Source organism: Rhea pennata, chromosome 30 (genome assembly GCF_028389875.1).
Source record: "Rhea pennata isolate bPtePen1 chromosome 30, bPtePen1.pri, whole genome shotgun sequence".
NCBI classification, from domain to species: Eukaryota; Metazoa; Chordata; class Aves; order Rheiformes; family Rheidae; genus Rhea; species Rhea pennata.
In genome coordinates this window covers 1,294,931-1,314,460 of record NC_084692.1, presented here as the reverse complement: position 1 = coordinate 1,314,460, position 19,530 = coordinate 1,294,931, and the positions used below count along the sequence as shown (strand labels likewise).

The 19,530-nt window shown below is 48.3% G+C and overlaps 1 protein-coding gene across 1 annotated transcript; it reads right to left on the bottom strand.

Annotated features, from left to right (window-relative positions):
- Positions 1-2,478: 2,478 nt before the first annotated feature.
- On the bottom strand, positions 2,479-3,429 carry LOC134152301 (olfactory receptor 6M1-like). The gene has a single exon (XM_062597561.1). It carries the CDS (start codon positions 3,427-3,429, stop codon positions 2,479-2,481), a length of 951 nt encoding a protein of 316 aa, XP_062453545.1.
- Positions 3,430-19,530: the final 16,101 nt, after the last annotated feature.

Genomic DNA, 19,530 nt, shown 5'->3' with positions numbered 1-19,530 from the left:
TGCCGTGGTGTGTTGTCCCCTCAGCAGATAACAGGATGGTTCAAGTCTACCATGAGGACCAGGGCCTGTGCACATGAGGCTTCTTCCAATTGTCTGAAGAAGCCTCACCTGCTTCTTCGTGGTCAGGTGGTCTGTAGCAGACACCCATCACAACATCACTCATGTGGGTCTGCCCTCTAATCCTGACCCATCAGTTCTCACCTACTCGCCATCTGTTCCGAGACAGAGTGCCATGCATTCCCACCACTCTCTCAGATAAAGGGCAACTTCCCCTCCTGGTCCAGAACTATGGCCCTTCCCACACCAGAAACCCAGGCCCCACAGTTTCTCCAGTAGCTAGTTTGGACCACCTGGTCCCTCCAGTAGCCAACTCAGAGACCCTCCAGGCTCTCCAATAAACAGCCCAGACTTATGGCCTCTGATAACTGCCTCCCAAGCCTCTTACCCAGCTCACTGGCTAGTCTGGCTTGATGTTCACTGGTGATTACACATACTGACATATACAGCCACACAGTACTCGCACACTCTACTCTTTCCAGCTGCTGGCATCCCAAGCACATCACCCCTATGACTCCCGGTGCCCAGTGACTGGCACTGGGATCTCTTTACACACGCACACACACAGAATAGAGAGCCCCCTCACCCTGGAAAATGGCCAGATGTGTACTGACAGCAACCTGTTTACAAGTCATCAGTTCCTTTTATCCCATTTCCTCTACTGTCTCATGCTTCTATCTCCCCAAACCACTTACTCTCTCCCTTTTTGCACCTTTGCTCTTTCTCTAAACACCCAAGAGTAAGTCTTGCACAATTCCAAAATGTTCTTCCCAGCATCCCAGAACAAGTACTACATGCCCAGAGGCGCTAAACCCCATCCTCAGTGTGCAGTGCCATCCTGGGAGGCTCTCCCATTGACCCTTCTGGGTGAGTCTCTCGTGAATAGGCTGTACCCATCTCTGAATGAATGTTTCTCCTTTGGAGTTTTTAATTGTTTCTCTGAAAACAGGGTGATTCATGTCCCGGAAGTGCCAATTCTTCAACTTCCTTTCTTAGAGAAGCGTGGGGGGTTAGGTGAGATTAAAATGCCTATATTGGGCCTGTGTGAAACTAAGCAGGCCAAGTGCATCCCATGTGGCCATGACTAATGCTGAGGACATCAACTCCACAAAGCACTTCCTGGAAATGATCACAACAGATACAGGCCGTAGCATCCATACATCTGTCTTGATGACGCAGTAAGTTCCTTCCAATCCTGACTGTCTTTCCCCTTGCAAAAGGATGTGTCACACATTAAAGATTTAAAAGGAATTGAAGTGTCAGAAATGCAGGCCGAGCAGACAATAACATCGTTCTAAAGTTTAAACCAAAACAAACACATCAGGCAATAGCTGTGCACTGAGATTAAAGACAGCCTGAACAATTTTCCTATACATCATCTGAAGGATGCCTAGAGACACTTTAGATGCATCTGGGCGTTATGGAAGGTGTTTTGGGATACTCTCCAGTGTGCTGCAATCACAGTCTGCCCAGAACTGATGGGATTTTCAGAACCTTCCTGATAATTTTGGAGCAATAAAAACTGTCAGGAAAAAAGTGAAAGATGCTGAGCACCAAGGCGATCATGTACACAGCAGAAAAGAGTAACTTGAATTCACAAGCCTGTAAAATCTTAATAGGGTTTTGCTTGCTTGTCTTTTTCTTTGAGGTGTATGATTGAAGGTCTCCTAGAGGTGCCGTTCAAAATCTCCAAGATAAAAAGATTTGTATGAGGGGAAGTATCCCTCAGTTGTTTCCTAACATACCTCTTTATGCATTCAAATGAGCAGGAAAATGAGATTTTGTTATTCATTAGTCCTATCTCTTCTTTAAAGAAACAGAAAACTGTCATAACTCAGGTATAGATCTGAATTCTTCCACTTCAGTGTTCAGTTTCTCCCTTTCTTTCTGTTATCCTCTAGTCCTTCCATCTCTTTGTGCATTTATGTACCCCATCTCATCTGTATCAGCTATAGCTTGCAATTCAAAGATGATGCATTATACTGACAGAGATATTAGTATTCAGCAGAACAGGGACTCTTTCTTTGAAAATATGGTTATATGATGAAAATTTAGCAAAATTAATAATTACAATTTGACTGCCATTTCTTTTCACTTTGCCACTCCTTTATTTTGCTGGGTTTTTTTCTGTTCCTTTGAGTCGCGCAGCCTTTTGGCCAGATGAGGAGACTGCTTTTTGCCCAACAGGCACATACCACCCCATAGACACACAGCCTTATAATCACTGTCAGATATCTGTGGGGAATTTCACTAGGGTCTGACACAACAGTATTGCTGTGAACGTGATGTTTGAGATGTGTTCATCCACTGCATTGGTCGTAATGGGATGCTTCCTCCCAAAGTCTATCAAACGACATCATGAATGCAGAGGTCCTGTTGAGATTTCTTCAAGGACTGACTTCCTGCAAATCATGATGATTCTCATGGCTTTCTGGACTCTTTAGCTGTTCCCAGGCAGCTGTGCAAAGCATTTTTCCAGGCCTCTTTCATCTGCTGATTCCGTAGGCTGAATATGAAGGGATTTAAAAGAGGAGTCACAATGCTGGAGAAAACAGAGAGGATTTTGTTGGAGTGCATAGAGTTTGTCTCAGAAGGCCTGACATAGACAAAGATGGAGATGCCAAAACCCAGAGAAACAGCAATGAAATGAGAAGCACAAGTGGCAAATGTTTTCTGCCTGCCCTGGGCAGATGGGATCCGGAATATGGTCAAAATAATCCAGGCATAGGAGACGACAGTGAATGCCAAGGAGCCAAAGAGCAGAACAAAAGACACCACAAAATCATTCAGTTCAACAATCCAGATGTCTGTGCAAGCAAGGTGCAGAAGAGGTGCCATGTCACAGAAGTAATGGTCGATGACGTTGGGACCACAGTAAGGCAGCCTGGCTCTCAGGATCACTGACGGCAGGATCAAGACCAAGCCACCTACCCATGCACCTATGACAAGCTTGCTGCACACCCTTTCTGTCATGATAGTGGGATACCTCAGGGGGTCGCATATTGCCAGATACCGGTTGTAGGACATGATGGCGAAGAGGATGAACTCTGTTGCAGCCAGGAAGAAATAAAAGTAGAATTGACTAAAGCAGCCAGCAAAAGAGATGGTCTTCTTCTCTGACAGGATATTTGCCAGCAGTTTTGGCACCACAGAAGAAGTCATGGAGATCTCAGTGAAGGACAAATTACTGAGGAAGTAATACATGGGAGAATGGAGATGGCAGTCTGTATAGACCAGTACAATGATAAGAGCATTTCCCAGGACTGTTACTAAGTAAGCAAGCAGAAACATGACAAAGAAGACGATCTCCACTTCATAGCTGTTTGGAAATCCCACTAGGATGAACTCTGTCACAGCTGTGGTATTTCCCATCCAAATGTGTTCTCTGTCATGGCGAGAATAAGAGAGCAACATAGCCTCTTTGAATATTCAATTCCTTCATTTCAAAAGGTCTTTCCACATCATTCACATCTCCATTCCTCCTCATTCCACAGTCACAGATATTAGTTATAGTTCTTTGCTTTTTTTTTTTTAATGGAATAAGCAGGCTTTAAAAAAAGATGGAATAAGCAGGCTTTTGCTTGCCAAGGTCTTTCAATCTCCCTGTTACCACTAGTCAAAATTATCATCAAATCACAACATGCGATGGATTATTTTCATCCTACATTTCCTACTTCTGCATTTCCAAGTCACACATGCAAAAAGCAACCAAAATTTATATCTGCAAAGGAGATTCTTTTGCTCTTATGTCTATGCCTTTGCACCTACCTGTGCAAAGGACACTCCATTTATTTATTTTTGGTAACTTGCTGAAGATAGCTGTGTCCAAGTTCCTGATTAGCTCTTCAGTTCCAAGGCAAATTGTGGAGAGATAGAGTGAAAGTAGATGGATCCTACATTCCCAGTTTATAGCATAACATCCGAGGAACTCGTTTTCTAACAGAATTACTGCATGGGCCACAGTGAGGCAAATGCAAAGGAGCAATCGTATGATACAGTGAGTGACAGGCCTCAAGGTATTAGAATAAAAAGAAGTTTTCACTCCTGCTGATAATATAACTATGACTGTTATATGTGGGCTCTGATAAGCTGAAATCCATGCCATGAGAACTGAAAATGCTTTCTGTAGTCTGTGTGGGCTTTGGCTGCTGATTGCTATGAGAATGAGCCTAGTCATCTCAAAAATAAATAAAAAATAAATAAAAAATAGCAAGTTATAAATCTGAAACCTCCCAGGGAAAGCGGTCCAGAAAGTAATATTCAGGAGAATGCTCAAAGTCTTTTTATTCATTCATTCATTTATTTATTTATTTTGATGAAGACAGCACATTACACAGTGGGCCAATTATACTTGACAGACCCTCTGAGATATGGCAAAGAGAAAATAATTGGCTCCCTTATGAGCATCTGCCCCTTGAAAGCTGGTGACTTCTGACTCAGGGAATTCAGGCACATGAACCTCATCTAAAGTCTACAGGAATAAAAACCTTCTCATTTTGAAACTTCTTCTCCTTCCACTTCCAGGTTTTCATGCCCTCATGAAATGCTGGAGAACAAGAGAATTGCCCAAAGGATCAGATCAGAGATGACTCCTTCAAGGATCCTATCTCTCAGAGAGTCTACAGCAGCGGGGAGAATCATCTCACCTAAACTGACCTGTCTGTGGTGTGAATGTCTACTTATGAGCAAACACCAAAGCGTCCCACCATGGGGACTTCCAGGGTCCAGTTCATCTACCCAGGTTAGGATAAGGCTAGCTGAGGATTAGGCATGTTAGTGCTTTTCTGCACAAGCAGATTCACTGAAGAGGCTCTCCCCCCTTGCAGATGCAGCACATTCACCCTTGATAGCACTTGAGACAGATATCCTTCAGAGCTTATGGTGATCTCCTGGGCAGTCCTGTTGTGCTCTTGTAGAGAAACAAAATATTTTTTTGTGCTTTTTCTGGGGAGGGGAGCTGGTTTTTTGCTACCCTCATAAATAATAAGACAGCTCTGACCAAGTGATGCTGAGGCTCAGGATCTGTGTCCTAGCTTGTAGCATGACAGCCCATAGGGACATTTGAGAGTGTGGGTCTGATGGGACAGTCTTGCCAAACTATCCTGTGTGAAGGTAGCCAGTATAACTGGAGGGGATCCTGAGGTAAACTTACTTGGCAATATGCTCATGATTTCCCTTTTCCTGCTTCACAACAAGGCCTGGAGAAGGGTAGTGGGGAGCACATCAGGAGAAGTTGCTACTGCCCCAGACTCACAGGTGGCAAGGCCATATTTTGAACAGTGATTCTAGTTTTGGGCCTTCTAGACCAGAAGGGATGAGGGAAACATTTTGAGGATCCAACAGGAAATTGTAAAGGGCTTGGACTTGTTTCGTCTTGCAAAGAGGAGGCTAAGAAACACTCTTGCTATACCTGTAACCACCTGAAGGACACTTCAAAGACAACAAAGGCCAAGCCTTCTTGGTAGTGGTTGACACTACAACAAGGGACAGTAACTGCAAACTGCAGCTGAGCAGGCTCAGGTTGGACATGTGGGGGAAAAAAGATGCCTTGCCTAAGCAGGAAAGCCGCAGCAGACCTCCAGAATACACAGGCCATATGCAGGAGGTGGAAAGAGGGGCCATTGAGAAACGCTGCTCTGGCACGTAGAGATTGTGTTAGGAAAGTCAGGACTCAGCTGGAGTGGAGGCTTTCAAGGAATGTCAAGGGCAACGAGAAGAGCTTCTACCTTTACATTGGAGGCTGGACAAAGGAAATGTGAGCCCAACACTAAATGACTAAATGGGTGACTTACTGACAGTGGCCGCAGAGAAGGCTGAGGTAGTCTTCTGTCTTCTTTGCCTCAGCCTACTTCAGCAGGGTCTCCCAGGCCTTGTGAATCAGTGAAAAGTTTCAAGAAGATGAATAATGAGCAGCAGGGTTCGAGGGTTGAGTCAAGGATAACTAAGGAGAACTCCACACACCCAGACCTATAGGGCCCAATGGGCTGAATCAGAGGGTGCTAAGAGAACTGCTAAACACCCTTGCAAGGCATCTATCATCTATGTCTATTGTCTTTATAATGCTTGGAGATTAGGGGGAACTGTGATGAGTGGAGGAAAGCAAATTTTGCATCCATCTTCAAAAAAGACTGTAAGGTTTATTTGAGGAACTACAGGCCAGTTAACCTCACTGTGGTGCCTAGGAAAATCTCAGAGTCCTCCTGGAAGATATTTCTGGGCAAAGACAGTGGAAGAAGGTGACTTTGAACAGTCAGCATAAAGTGACCAAAGGGTGAGTCCTGCCTGCCTGATTTGATTGTCTTCCATGATGCAAAGATTGGATTTGTGAAGGAGGAAGAGCACTGGAAATCATTTACCTTGACTTTAGCAAGGCATCTGACATGGTCTCCAACAACAGTGTTGTATCCAACTTAGGTTATTAAGGTTTAGATGGCTGGACAACTAGATGCATAAAAACAAAACAAGCCCCCCCCCAAAAAAAAAATAGTGTGATGATTAAATGCAGAGAATAGTGGTTAATGGGTCATAATCAACCAGGAGGACTATGAGAGTGGCATATGTCTGGAGTGTGTTCTGGGACATGTGCTTTTTATCATCTTTAACAATGAATTTTATCAATGTGAGAGGTGACATAGTGCTTGCTCATCAAATTGCCAAATGATATTAAGGAAGGGGGACTGGTAGGTATGCTCAAGGACATAGCTGTATTCCTGGAAGGACCTTAACAGGCTGGAGGAATGGGACAGCAGGAACCATATGAATTTCAACAATGACAAATGCAAAGTTCTGCCCATGGAAGAAACAGCCCCTCGCTATGATCTAGGCAGTGGACAGCTGGTTGGGGGCAACTCTGTGGGAAAGGCCATGGATGCTGATGGACCTAAGCTGAACATGAGCTAGCAGTGATCCCTCACAGCAAGGATGACCAACGGCATCCTGGGCTGTATGGAGAGAACCACAGTCAGCAGATTAAGGGAAGTGATCATTCCTCTCTACCTGGCACTTGTTAGACCACATCTGTAATATTGCCTCCAGTTTTGGCATCCTCAATCCAGGAAAGACAGGGAGAAACAGAGTGGAGTTCAGTGGAGGGCCACCAAGTGGTCAGGGATTTTGAGCCTTTACGCAGTGAGAAGAGGTTGAGGGAATGGGGCTTGTTCAGCATGGAGAAGGGAAGACTTCAGCTGAATCTGCTGAAAGCAACCTTTCAATAGCAACAGGGACATTTTTGAGAAGACAAAGCCAAGATCTTCACAATGGTGTATGGTGGGGGGAGGAAAACCTTCTATGATGGAGTGACTGGCTGGGTAGATGAGAGGAGGACAGTGGATGTTTTCTGCCTTGACTACAGCAAGGCTTTGGCACTGTCTCCCATAACATCCTCATAGGTAAGTTCAGGAAGTGTGGGTTAAATGAGTAAACAGTGACGTGGGTTGAGAACTGGCTGAATGGCAGAGCTCAGAGGGTTGTGTTCCAGTTAGATTCTCAGGGGCCAAACGTCCAGTTTGGCAGGCCAGCACAAACACACACACACAAACACTCTTCAGTAGCAAGCAGTTTAGTCATAGATACTTACAAACAGGCCGACCTGATGGTAATCTCGAGAAGGACCACTCCAATGCTTGTCCCAATCGTCTGCATGATGAGAGAGAGTTGGCAGGCACAATCTTTTCAAGCGAATCCAAGGAGGCAACGTGGTCCTCTGTTGTGTAGCAGCCTCACTCTCCTTTAGAAAAATTCTGGTATTTATGGTTATTTGCAGTAGGCAAACTTTGGGGGTTGCTATTTCATTACTCTTCAACTTCTGACCTTCATGTTGACTGCTTCTCATGGTTATTCTGTGGCTGGAAGCCACAGAATCTATATGTAACCAACTGCTATTCTTTCTCACAGATTTCCAAGACCTTGTTAATTACTTATTTGTATTCCGCTTAACACAGCAGTATTGTTCTAGACACCAAAAGTTTACATCACGGACCATTCCCAACAAGTATCAGGTAGTACAGATACGGAAGTTACGACATAGACCATTCCCATCAAGTATCACGTAGTATGGATACAGGTGGTCAGCAGCAACGTGGAGTCTAGTTGGAGGCCTGTAGATAGTGGTGTCCCGCAGGGGTCAGTACTGGGTCCAATGTTGTTAAACTTGCATATCAATGACGTGGATGAAGGGACAGAGTACCTCCTCAGCAGATTTGCAGATGATACCAAGCTGGGAGCAGTAACTGATATACCATAAAGCTGTGCTGCCATTCAGAGAGACCTGGACAGCCTGGAGAACTGGGCAGAGTTCAGTTCTCATGAAGTTCAGCAAAGCCAAGTTATTTCTCTGGCACCTAGGGAGAAATAACTCCATGCACCAGAACAGTTTGGGGGCTGACCTGCTGGAAAGCAGCTCTGCACAAAAGGACCTGGAAGTCTTGTTGGACAACAAGTTGACCATAAGCCAGCAATGTGCCCTTGTGCCAAAGTAGGCCAATGGTATCCTAGGGTGCGTTAGGAAGAGTGCTGCCAGCAGGTTGAGGGAGGTGATCCTCCCCTTCTACTCAGCCCTAGTGAGGCCTCATCTCGAGTACTGCGTCCGATTCTGGGCTCCCCAGTACGAGAGAGACATGGAGCTCCTGGAGAGAGTCCAGCATAGGGCTACAAAGCTGATCAGAGGGCTGGAGCATCTGCCCTCTGAGGAATGGCTGTGAGAGCCAGGCCTCTTCAGCCTGGAGAAGAGAAGACTGAGGGGGGATCTTATCAATGTGTGTAAGTACCTGAAGGGAGGGTGCCAAGGGGATGGGGCCAGACTCTTCTCAGCGGTGTCCAGCAACAGGACAAGACAGGGCACAAACTGAAACACAGTTTTCCTGACTACAAGGAAAAATTTCTTTACTATGTGAGTGACAGAGCACTGGAACAGGTTACCCACAGAGGTTGTGGAATCTCCTCTGGAGATATTCAAAACCTACCTGGACACAACCCTGTGCAACATGCTTCAGGTGACTGCTTGAGCAGGGGGGTTGGACTAGATGATCTCTGGAGCCCCCTTCCAACCTCAACCATTCTGTGATTCTGTGAACGGCAATGGGCATAAATTGAAACAAGAGATCTCTCAAGAGGTTGTCCGGAGAGGTCATGCCATCTTCATCTTTCATAAGAATAAGACTTGATGAAGTCCTTTTACAACCTCACCTTATCTTTGAGCAGGAGATTGGCCTAGAGACATCCTGATGACCCTTCATCTGAGTTATGTGGTGAAAGGCTCATCTCCACACACATGAGGGAGCACAGAGAAACAATGAGAAATGGGAGAACGTGAATAAGCCAAGTGGAGAAATGAACACCCTCACCTGTTTTTCCCAGAAATGTCACAGGTGAGTAGTCAGTCTCATTGTCCAGGTATGAAATCAACCTGATGGGTCAACAGAAAGGCTCTCCAGAGCATCTTACCACCATGAGAGGAGGTTTACTACTTCTGGTAGTACGGGACACATTATGGGACACAGGGAAAAGCATTATGGATTTACAAAAGACTTACTATGGGATGTTTAGAGGAGGAATGAAAGGTAGGGAAAGGGACTGATCAAGGTGCTTTGGGGAGAAACAAGTATTGGAAAACAGAAGGAAAAGGGGACTGTCAGGGATGCTATACAGCCACCATCTCCAGCGGCCTCTGGGAGCCAGGCATTCTTCCTACCCAGATGCTGGAGGCCAGTCTGATGTGCCTAGGGACCCGAAGGTTTCTCTGTCCCAGGCCAATGAATGAAGCTGCTGCTCTCCCTTCTGCAGGTTCCACCAGAAGCAAAACTGAGCATGTATCCCAGAGACACAGAAATGCACAGACAGGTGCGTGCATGCACACGCACAGAGACACACAGACGCACACAAGACACTGACAAGGGTAGCTACACAGATGGGCACAGACACAGTGCTGCCTTCAGCAATACTCACGTGTAGCATCATCAAAACTCACACCAAACATAAGCACCAATGGCCAAGTTGCCTTCCTCCTCTCTGGCAAGTAAAGACTGAAGTTCACTAATGAAAGCATCCCCCGCCCCCAACTCTCGTGTTCACAAGCCCAGGCACACTCATAGCTCCCTGGAATATCAGCACAGCTTCTCTGCCCATCTGATATCCCTGCCCAGACCATGAGCCACTTACCCACTATATGACATCCTCCCTGCTAGCCAGTACAACTTGAAGTTTTCTGGCAAATTACAGACACACACACTCAAAGAGAGAACAGGTTAGAGAGAAATATGAACACTCTACACACCCCCAGGAGCTGATGCCCAGGCACATGGACACTGTGACCTGTGATCCCCGCTCCAGCTGCTAATGCTGAGACTCTTCCTATACTTTCACCCCAGTGCCGCCCCCTCCCCCCCCGCCCCGTCCCTTAGCTGACTTGCAGGACACATGGGCCCTATGACACCTGGTCCCACTCCAGTGGCTGATGCTGGGACCATCTGTCACTCCACAGACACAGAGGTCAGCATTGCCCAAGGTCTGATGCCAGTTGCTGGCCACAGTCTAGTCAACACCAGCCTCTCCAGTTGCTGGCACTGAGATTTCAACTTACCCCAGTAGCTGGCACCATAGACACAGACATCATGGTTGCCCAAGGGTCTGACTTCAGTTACTAGCACCAAATTCACACACTCTTGTCTCTAGTTGCTGGCACTTAGGCCATACAGCACTCAAACATGGGATAGATAGTGAGATTACATGGAAAGACAGTTAAAAAGTTTAATAGCAACATAGGGTGGACTGTGATGATCAGGATCAGGACTTGGTCAGACAAGCATACTGACCATCAACTACTTACATGCAACTGACCGTTTTTATACTCCCTCCTCTCTAGTCCTCCCTCCTTATTCCTCCTCCATTTCCCTTCCCTACGTATTCCTTAGTCAAGGAACCCTCTCCCTCTGCTGTAAATATTTCCAGAATATTTACAGTAGTCCTCATTACTCTTCTCTCCAAAGGAAATGCACATACTAGTAGAATTGCCCAAACATATGACGATATCTCCTGTCATTCGTTACAGCCTCGAGTCTCAAGTCATCTGTGAGTACCTGGCATATAGTGAAGGGAAATAGTGAAGGGACTTGCTGGAAATGCTGCTGCAAGTGGATGCTATAGGCAAACCCCAGGGCACTTGAAAGGTCCCTCAGTGTCATGCATGGTAACAGCATGCCAGCCTGCAGGTAGAGACTTCACTGCCAACCCATCTATGACTCAGCCCGTGTTGAGTGCAAAGTGCATGTGCAGTGTCCCTTCTGAGTGCATCTTTTTGCCTGTGGTCTCTCTGTGGAGCCTAGGTGTCAGCTCAGGTGGAGAAGGCTCCTGGGTCAACAAACAGCCTTTGCTGAGCTGAAGTGGGGCCCAAAAGCTGCACTCCTGCTAACATCTAAAGCACTGTTTTCACCTCTCTTTTCAGTACCTGGGGTGGCCCTCGGAGGAGTTGTGTAGGTGTCTGTGATGAGAACATGTGTTCCTGGGAGCTCATCAGCTAGGCATCTCAGCCACCTCCCTGTGTGGTCCTTCACTCTCTTTCCCATGGGTACCCGCTTTCTGTCCTGACAAACTGATGTGGGCCATTCCCTTCTCAGTGTCAATAGCACTGTGCTGACTGCACCTCTCGTCCATCCTCCAGTGAAATCAAAACCTGAACTTTAGAAAAAGGATCAGAGGTACCACAAAAACAAGAGACAGATCATTGCAGGCACTCTGTGCCCTGATGTTCTATCCTTATCTGAGCTCTGAGTAATCATGCTCATCTGTACAGATTTTATTCAACTTTGGATATTTTGGACCCTGACTGAAACAAAAAAGCAAAGAGGAACGTGACTAGCATTGGAGGAAGCTTCAGCAGGCAGCAAAAGACAAGAGATGGGAAAGAGGCTTAGCTAAAAATTGTAAAAGGTGAAAAAATGAACTGATTGCCATTCTCAGTTCACAGGATAACATATCTGACATGCACTCAGTGATAAGTGCTGGGTAGCTCATCTGTCTTTAAACACACTGCAAGGGGTTTGACACTTCCAGAAGGCAATTGCTTTCCCTCTTGCTAGGAGGACACCTTGGACTGAGATAGCCTATGATTCCAAAGCTCCTCTGTGTGTTCAATGGCCTTAACAGGAGTGCAGAGGATCCCCTCATGTGGAGGCATCAATACAACAAACACACATGCTTGGGGAGATGTTGCAGGAGTCATTTCAGCCAAGAGCAGAGGAGCCCAAGTAAGACACCCAAGTCTGAAGTGACTGTTGACTCTTCCTGCCTGCAAGGCTCAGCACTCTTGGAAGTGGTTCACTCTCCCAGTGTCCTCAGAGAGGAGAAAAATTACTCTGAAGGTGCCAGTTCTTTGGCCAGTTTACCTAAATTGAAGGATAGGATTTGTGGGTGTATCTTGGGTACCTCCACACACCTTCATAAAGAGACTGATGACTGGGCAGTGACTCAAGCCCCCTCTCTGGACATGTCTGCACTGGTGAACAGGAATCCCAGCCCTCCTGTTCTCTGCAGATTCTTGCAGAGGAGACTGATGAATGTCCACCTGACTGTGCCGGCCCATCAAATCACTGCTTATGCTCTTTATCATAAACTTCATTTTGCTGTTTCTCATTTACACAGTATTTTATAGGCAAATTCTGATTTCCCTCTCCTTTTGTTCCCATGTCTATTTCTCCCCAGTAAAATGTATCCATTATTCCCCCACAGAATGGAATCCAGGAGGAAATGAATGACCTCCCCTCCTGATGATACATTTGTTTTTTTGGTCAGATACTTGGTTATATTGAGCAGGACAATGGGATGGACCAGAGGAGGTGGGCATTTGACTGAAGGGGTGATGTGGTGGCCTAATGGGCTCAGGTGGGAGAGAGGAATTGGGGAGCAGTTGTGAAGGTCCCAGGGTGGGGGCAGTGTTCTGTTATAAGGGAGTTGGTGCCATGCTTAGCGTGGTTCCTGGTCTAGGTCAGAAGGCCTATGCAGCACCATGCACAAAGGGACACTCAGTATCAGCCTGGGAGAGGGGTCTGTTCAACATCTGGCAAATGGGAAGATGCTGTTGTGGGAGGGGGGGAGGGGTCTGTGCAGCACTCAGCTGAACCTGGGGATCCACACACAGGATCTCTGCCCTCCTACCTGTATGTAAAAGTGAACACCTTTTGGTTTCCCCCTTAGTGTTGTGAAGATGATGGAGCTTCAAGAATGCAGAGACAAGCATGAGTCTTTTCTGGCCACACAGCAGACGAGTAAACAGTACAGCTGAGATGAACTGCCTAGAGTGCTCCACCTCACTGAAACATGAAGGTTGAGAGGGCCTAGAGAAACCCCAGGGTCCACACTGGTAGGGTCAAGTGGAGGCATGTTGGTGTGTGGGGGTCCCACTACTGCTGCCAGTGTTGCCTTCTCTGCAGCAAAGAGCCCTTGGCAGAGCAAGGCCTTTGCAGATGCTGCTCTGCCCTTAGAAATGGAAAATAAAGACCACTGGTGCCAGGTCCCAAGTGGGTAACCAAAATGTGCCTTGCAGTGGGTTGATCTGGAGGAATTTGGTAAGGAAGGCCTGTTCAAGATCGTATGCACTGTCCAATTCTACTGCAGAAGCAAAGCAGTGTGCACACCCTGCTTGCCCCCAGCACCCCTTGGGGTGGCCGTGCACACATAGCTCAGCCCTTTCTTGCTCAGTGGTGGGCCTGAGTGGGCACCAAGGGGAAGAGGGGAGATGCAGGCTGGCATGACAGGGAGTAGAAGGGGAGGTGAGTGCCCAGAAAGGTGAAGGATGGACACTGGAGTGCACAGAGATGGGGATGAAGAGGATCTTGTCCTGCAAGGAGGGGAAAGGGGAGGATCAGTGCATGCCCAGAGAGGAACTGGGGCTATGTGGGTGCACTGAGAGGGCAGTGAAAGAGAGCTGAGCTCTCCTCAATGGAAATGAAGGAGATGCAACCACAGGAAGAGAAGAGCTCACAGAATCAGAGAATGATAGAATGATATAATCATAGAGAGGTGACCTTGGGAATTGGAAGGGAGCTGAACAAGTATGGCGATAAGTAGAGGTTATCTTACCTCATGCCAAGGGGCAAAGAGGAGATCTACAGATGCATGGAGGGACAGAGGGGACTTCGAACATGCGATGAGGAGAAGGGAAGAGACACGAGCACTTCAGAATGGAGAATGAAGAGAATGTGAGCATGAGCCAAGGAGAAAGTGGGGTCAGAGCAGCCATGGAGGGTAATGGGAAAGTATGTGAGCAGACTCGGAGGAGAACGGAAGGGACCTGTGTGCTCACAGAAGGAACCGAAGGACACGTGAGTGCTCTTGAAGAGAAAAGAATACATTCTGAGTGTGCAAGGAGGGGAAGGTGAAAGATCCAGGCACTTGTGGAGGCGAACGGAGGTGATCCAGTACTCCTGGAGAGGAAAAGACACCTCTCTGTGTTCCCCTTGGGCTGTCCAGCCCCCTGCCCAGTGCTCCACCCTCCCTGGGTGCTAAGGACACTGGAGATATGCTGAGGAGCCTTTAGTTTCTGCTAACAGGCCCCAGGGACCCCTGTGGCCTTCTCTGAGAGCCCTCTGAGACTGGGGAGGTGGTGGCTTGTGCTGAGGGAGCCCATGGAGGAGGCATTTGGCCCATGTGTGCAAGAACAAAAAGGCTTGGTGGGCTTGGAGTAGGGCCCATGGGCCTGCTTCTGTGCTCATCTCCCTGCTCCAATTCCTGAGTGTGTGGGAGCTGGGACTAGGTGCTGTGGGAGCTCGTGATGGAGCAGGGAAATGTGTGTCCTCGGGGTCCCTGGGATGGCTGGGGAAGGCGGATGCTTCAAGCACAGGAGAGGATCGTGTGTGTGCACCCAGCAGAGACAGCTGTCAGAAGTTTGTTTTCTCAGCAAATTCCCAAAGGGGCTGGGAATGGAGGCCAGCTCCTGAGCAGGGCAGTGCAGGGATTGCTTCCATCCCAGCCCTTCCATGTGGCAGAGCAATGCCCCTCTGCTGTGTGGGACTTGTGCAGGATGAGCTACCATGAGGCTGGGCCTTGGGGACTCTGCCCCTGACTCTGCCCAGGGCTGCTGTTGTCATACTGGGGCTGGCTCAGTGCTGCTGTGGCCCCTGGTATCGCTGCAGCCTCTGCTCACATCCTGGCATGCTGTCTGGGGTGGAAACCAGAGGAAGCCTTAGTCTCTGTTAGTTGTTGGGCTGGGTGATGGCCTGGACAGTTCCCTATGGACAACTGAATGCTCTGGTTGTGTCGGATTCACTCTAGGCACTGGGGAGCAGGGCTGCAACCCAGTCTCACAGAGGCCACTGCTGCAGGGCAGTCACAGGCTGCTCAGAGGCTGGACCTGGCACCTAGGCCAGGTGGTGTTGGAGTGATGCTGTAAGAAAAACCCTGCAAATAATAGTTAACAAGACTCAAGGACAAGGGAGAGAGAAAACCAGTATTGCAAAGGATAGCCAGCTCCAGCTGAATAACCTTGATAAAACCACAGCACTTTGAAGAATGTGAGAGGCAGGCAAGACAAAAAAAGCACAACTCAGGTTCATTAAAGCTTATTAACATATTATACTACAAACCCCTAAATGAATGAGGTGGAAATGACATGATAATGAAGTTACTGCCTCTTCTCTGCTTCCTATGCTAATTACCAGGAATGTTAAAAACGCAAGAGCAGAGATGTAATGAAATGGTAACCAATAGAAAAATTTGTATGAAGTACTCCCTGAAAAGTGTGTATAAATAAAGAATGAGAAGGGAGAAGGTGTGCTAGCTTTATGGATCTACCACCTAGCACCCATCTCTGTGCAGAAATGAAATAAACAAATATTTCGACCCTGTGTGTTTATTGGTTGTTTGCACACTGGAAAACGGAACCCAGTTTTGGGACAACAGTGGGACCCAAGTCTCAGACATGCAGCCCTCCCCAGCAACGCCCTCACATGGCACCTCCTGGCCAGCAGTCCCATCCCTCCATGACAAGCATCATCTGAGCTGTCCCTCCCATGCCCTGGGGCAGGGATCTGATGACAGGCAATGGGCCTGGAGCTCAGCCACGTTCCCGTCATCACTTTCACACAGGAGATCCTGTCCTGGCAGCAGCACTGGGAGCAGCCATTTTCCCAGCCCTGGGGGCTGTGCATGCTCCAGCTGTGGAAATACTTATCTGCGTTTTTAGAACTCGCTGGGCTTTAGTCTCCTGGGGCTATAGCTACAAATGTCGTTTTCTGAGGGACTAGCAGCAGTTCATCCTTCCTCCCTCTCCAGGAAGCCCAGCTACAGCTAGCTCCAGCCCTGGGCCTAGCAGAGCTGAGTCTAGGCCTTGGGCAGGCACTGCCAGCAAAGGCTGTCTGAGCTGCAGGAATCGCAGCTCTGTCTCTGAGCTCCCACAGCCCACCACTTGGCTAGCAGGTGCACGGGGGCTACTCCTGTGCTCCCACCAGCCCAGTTGAGGCTGCAGCTCCCTAGGGAAAGCCCTGGCCTGGAGAATGGGCCCCAGGCTGAGACAGGCAGCAGGTGCTCAGGATAGGGCTGGCTCAACTGCACTGGGAGATCCTGTGTTTATTCCTCACGTTCATTCTCCTTTGCCTTTCTGTGGGGCTGGTTTATGGGTGGGAACAGTGGGGCTGTCTCATCTCCAGATCCTACAAGACCTTCTGCACACATCCTTGCTTCAGGCTGGCCTCAGTCAGCTGGTGAGTAGCAGGACCATGTGCCTTGGGCTTTGCTGGCCCCAAGAGGGCAGGTGGGCTGAGCTGCAGCTAAGGGCATTTGCTGGTGGCAGAAGAGCCCTGGGAGCTTTGAGGCTTCCTCCAATTGCTGGTGTTGGGGCAGCTGTGCAGGGCCCTGGCCTTTCAACCACAACAGCTGGGCTCTGGGGGCTGCAGCTGCCGGGATGGATCCTGCTGGGCACCTCCAGCACATCAGGCCCCTCCTGGGAAAGAAAAATCTGATGGTGGTAGTAGAAGTGGTTTGCCCCAAGCAAAGCAGAGGCTGGTCTCTTGGGACAGTGAGCTGTCAGTGAGAGTTCATCGTTCTCCTCACCTGCCCCAGCTGCACATTTTTTTTTGAGATATTTCTTCCTCTCTGTGTAATCACCTGTTGAGGGACAATGCTCATGGAGTTTAATGGAGCTGCTTGTGCCCTCAGGTGGCTGAAACGCTTGTTTCCCATAAAATCACTTTTTTGAGTTCTGAAGGAAAATGGAACACTTGGAGGCACAGAAGCCTGCAGGGGTGTAAACTGACCAGTGGTGTAAGCAGCTGTCATTTGTGGGAGTACTAAAAATTTGTTGTCTGCAGCCCATGGCTCTTCCTTGAGTTTTAAATCTCACTAGATCTTTACCGTCTAGTACCAGGCTCTGGATTAATAACTAGGAACTAGTCTATTGTTCTGTAACAACATCATCACAGACTAGCTGATAAAGTATTGGTTGGATAAGTGGACCGGGAGGTGGGTTGAGAAGTGGCTGGGCTGCCAGACCCCAAGCAGTGAGTGACCAGCAGCAGGAAATCTGGCTGGAGGCCAGTCATGAGTGATGCCCCTCAAGGACACAAAGTCTGCCTTTCTGAACTGAAAAGGGTGTCTGGGCTGCAGTTAAAGCAGCACTGGAGGCTTCTTTCCCTGGGGGTCTTGTTCATTAAGGACAAGGCTTGAGCGACCTGCAGTTTGCAAGCAGAACCTTGCTGGTAAGGTAGAAAAACTGCCATAGACGTATTTGACTTCTCCAGGCCATTTGGCTTGTCCAGATGAGTTGCAGTAGTTGATGTGGGCTTCAGGCTCACTAGAGAAGTGCAGGGCCTGGAGAAGGCACAGAGGACCCAGCACAGAGGAGTACTGGCATGGGATGGTCAGAGATGGGGCACAGGCTTGGCACTGGAGATCCAGCAGTGGTAAACTCCTCACCAATGCTCACTGAAAGAATTGCAGACCTGGAGATGTTCAGAATGGATTGTCCGAGAACAAGGAGGTAATAGAGGAGGCATCATAAATAAATAGTAAATCTGCAGCTGCAGACCACTGTAGAAAGAGGAAGGTGCGGAAGCGTATTAGCAAACAGAGAAATGATGCCAAGTGGGTCCCAGAGTGCAGAAGAAGCATTAGTGTTGGGCCACAGCCCAGGCCAGGGCTGAGGGGGGATCCCCAGGCTGGCAGGTCAGGGGCCGTGCCAGCCCATCCTGTCCTACTGCCCCACAAGGAAGCATGGCAGGCAGGGGACAGCCAGGGTAGCCCCCCAACCCAGACCATCCAGCAAGTTCCTGGTGCTGGTTCCTGGGCTCCTTTGCCCTTCAGAGCTGCCTTCCATGGCGTCTTCCTACCAGGTCCCTCGTATCTGCTCACCTGAAGTCCAGGGTCTCTCCTCTGCTGCTCTCCTTCATCATTCCCCTCAGAGTATGCAACTCCATTATTTTATGGTCACTGCAGCCAAGGTGACCATGGTCTCTAATGGCCCCAACTGTCCTGGTTGTGAGCTTCCCCTTCTGGCCCTTGCAACCCTCATTATTTGTCTTGCACCCTCAAAAGCACAGCACTCAAGTACACCAAACACACACACAAGAGTTGGGAGTCCCCTGCCACCATGCCACCAGGACGGGGCACCAGGAAGGGAGGCCCAGGCTCAGCCACTTCTCTGCCTCATGGGGTTAAATCAGTTCTTCCCTCCTCTCCCCAGAGTCTCCTTGTCACCAGGGCATGTGCTTGCCATGGCAGGGTCCTCTCCATAGCTCTCTCAGGGACCAGTAAGAAGCAGGAGATCCCTAGGTGACAGTCACTACAGCTGCAACCAAATACTTACAGCATAACTTCGGGAGAGAGCTGCCCTGGCAGCAGCAACTGACACCCTCTCCTGAGCTGTTGTCTTCAGGCCTCTCCAACGCTCATATGCTGCGAATGGCAACATTCACACCACACCCAGGAAGGATCCACACTGGCTGGGAGATTTGGTTTAATTCAATAGAACAAAACACCATGTGTGCTGGCATCACTGACAGTCACTGCTGCTGTTTCTATATCTTCTTCCCAGTGCTAAGGAGTGAGAAAGAGACTGTGTTATTGTGGTAGAATAGGATGTTTCATTTTGCAAGACAATAGGAAACCAAACACCCAGACATGTACATAACGACTTCCAAACACCTAGACATCTACATAACGACTTCCTTTGAGATAGGGCTTGTCGGCTATTGTGCAACGAATATCTGCTTTGCAAGATAGGACTTGTCGGCTATTGTGCAACGAATTTCTGCTTTGCAAGCTTGCAAGTGGGACAACCTCCACCGGAAGGTAGAAGAAAGAACCCCTAGCAACAGGACACACATGCGCAGAGTACTATGAGAAGGACCTGACAACAGGAAGAGGAAAGAGAATAAAAAGGGGAACTGAAGCCTGTCTAGGCGCAGCAGTTGGCAGAGCAGAGACTCCCCTGTCGCCCAGCGCTGATATTTGCCTATATCTTGCTTGCTGTAATTAATAAAATTCTTATAT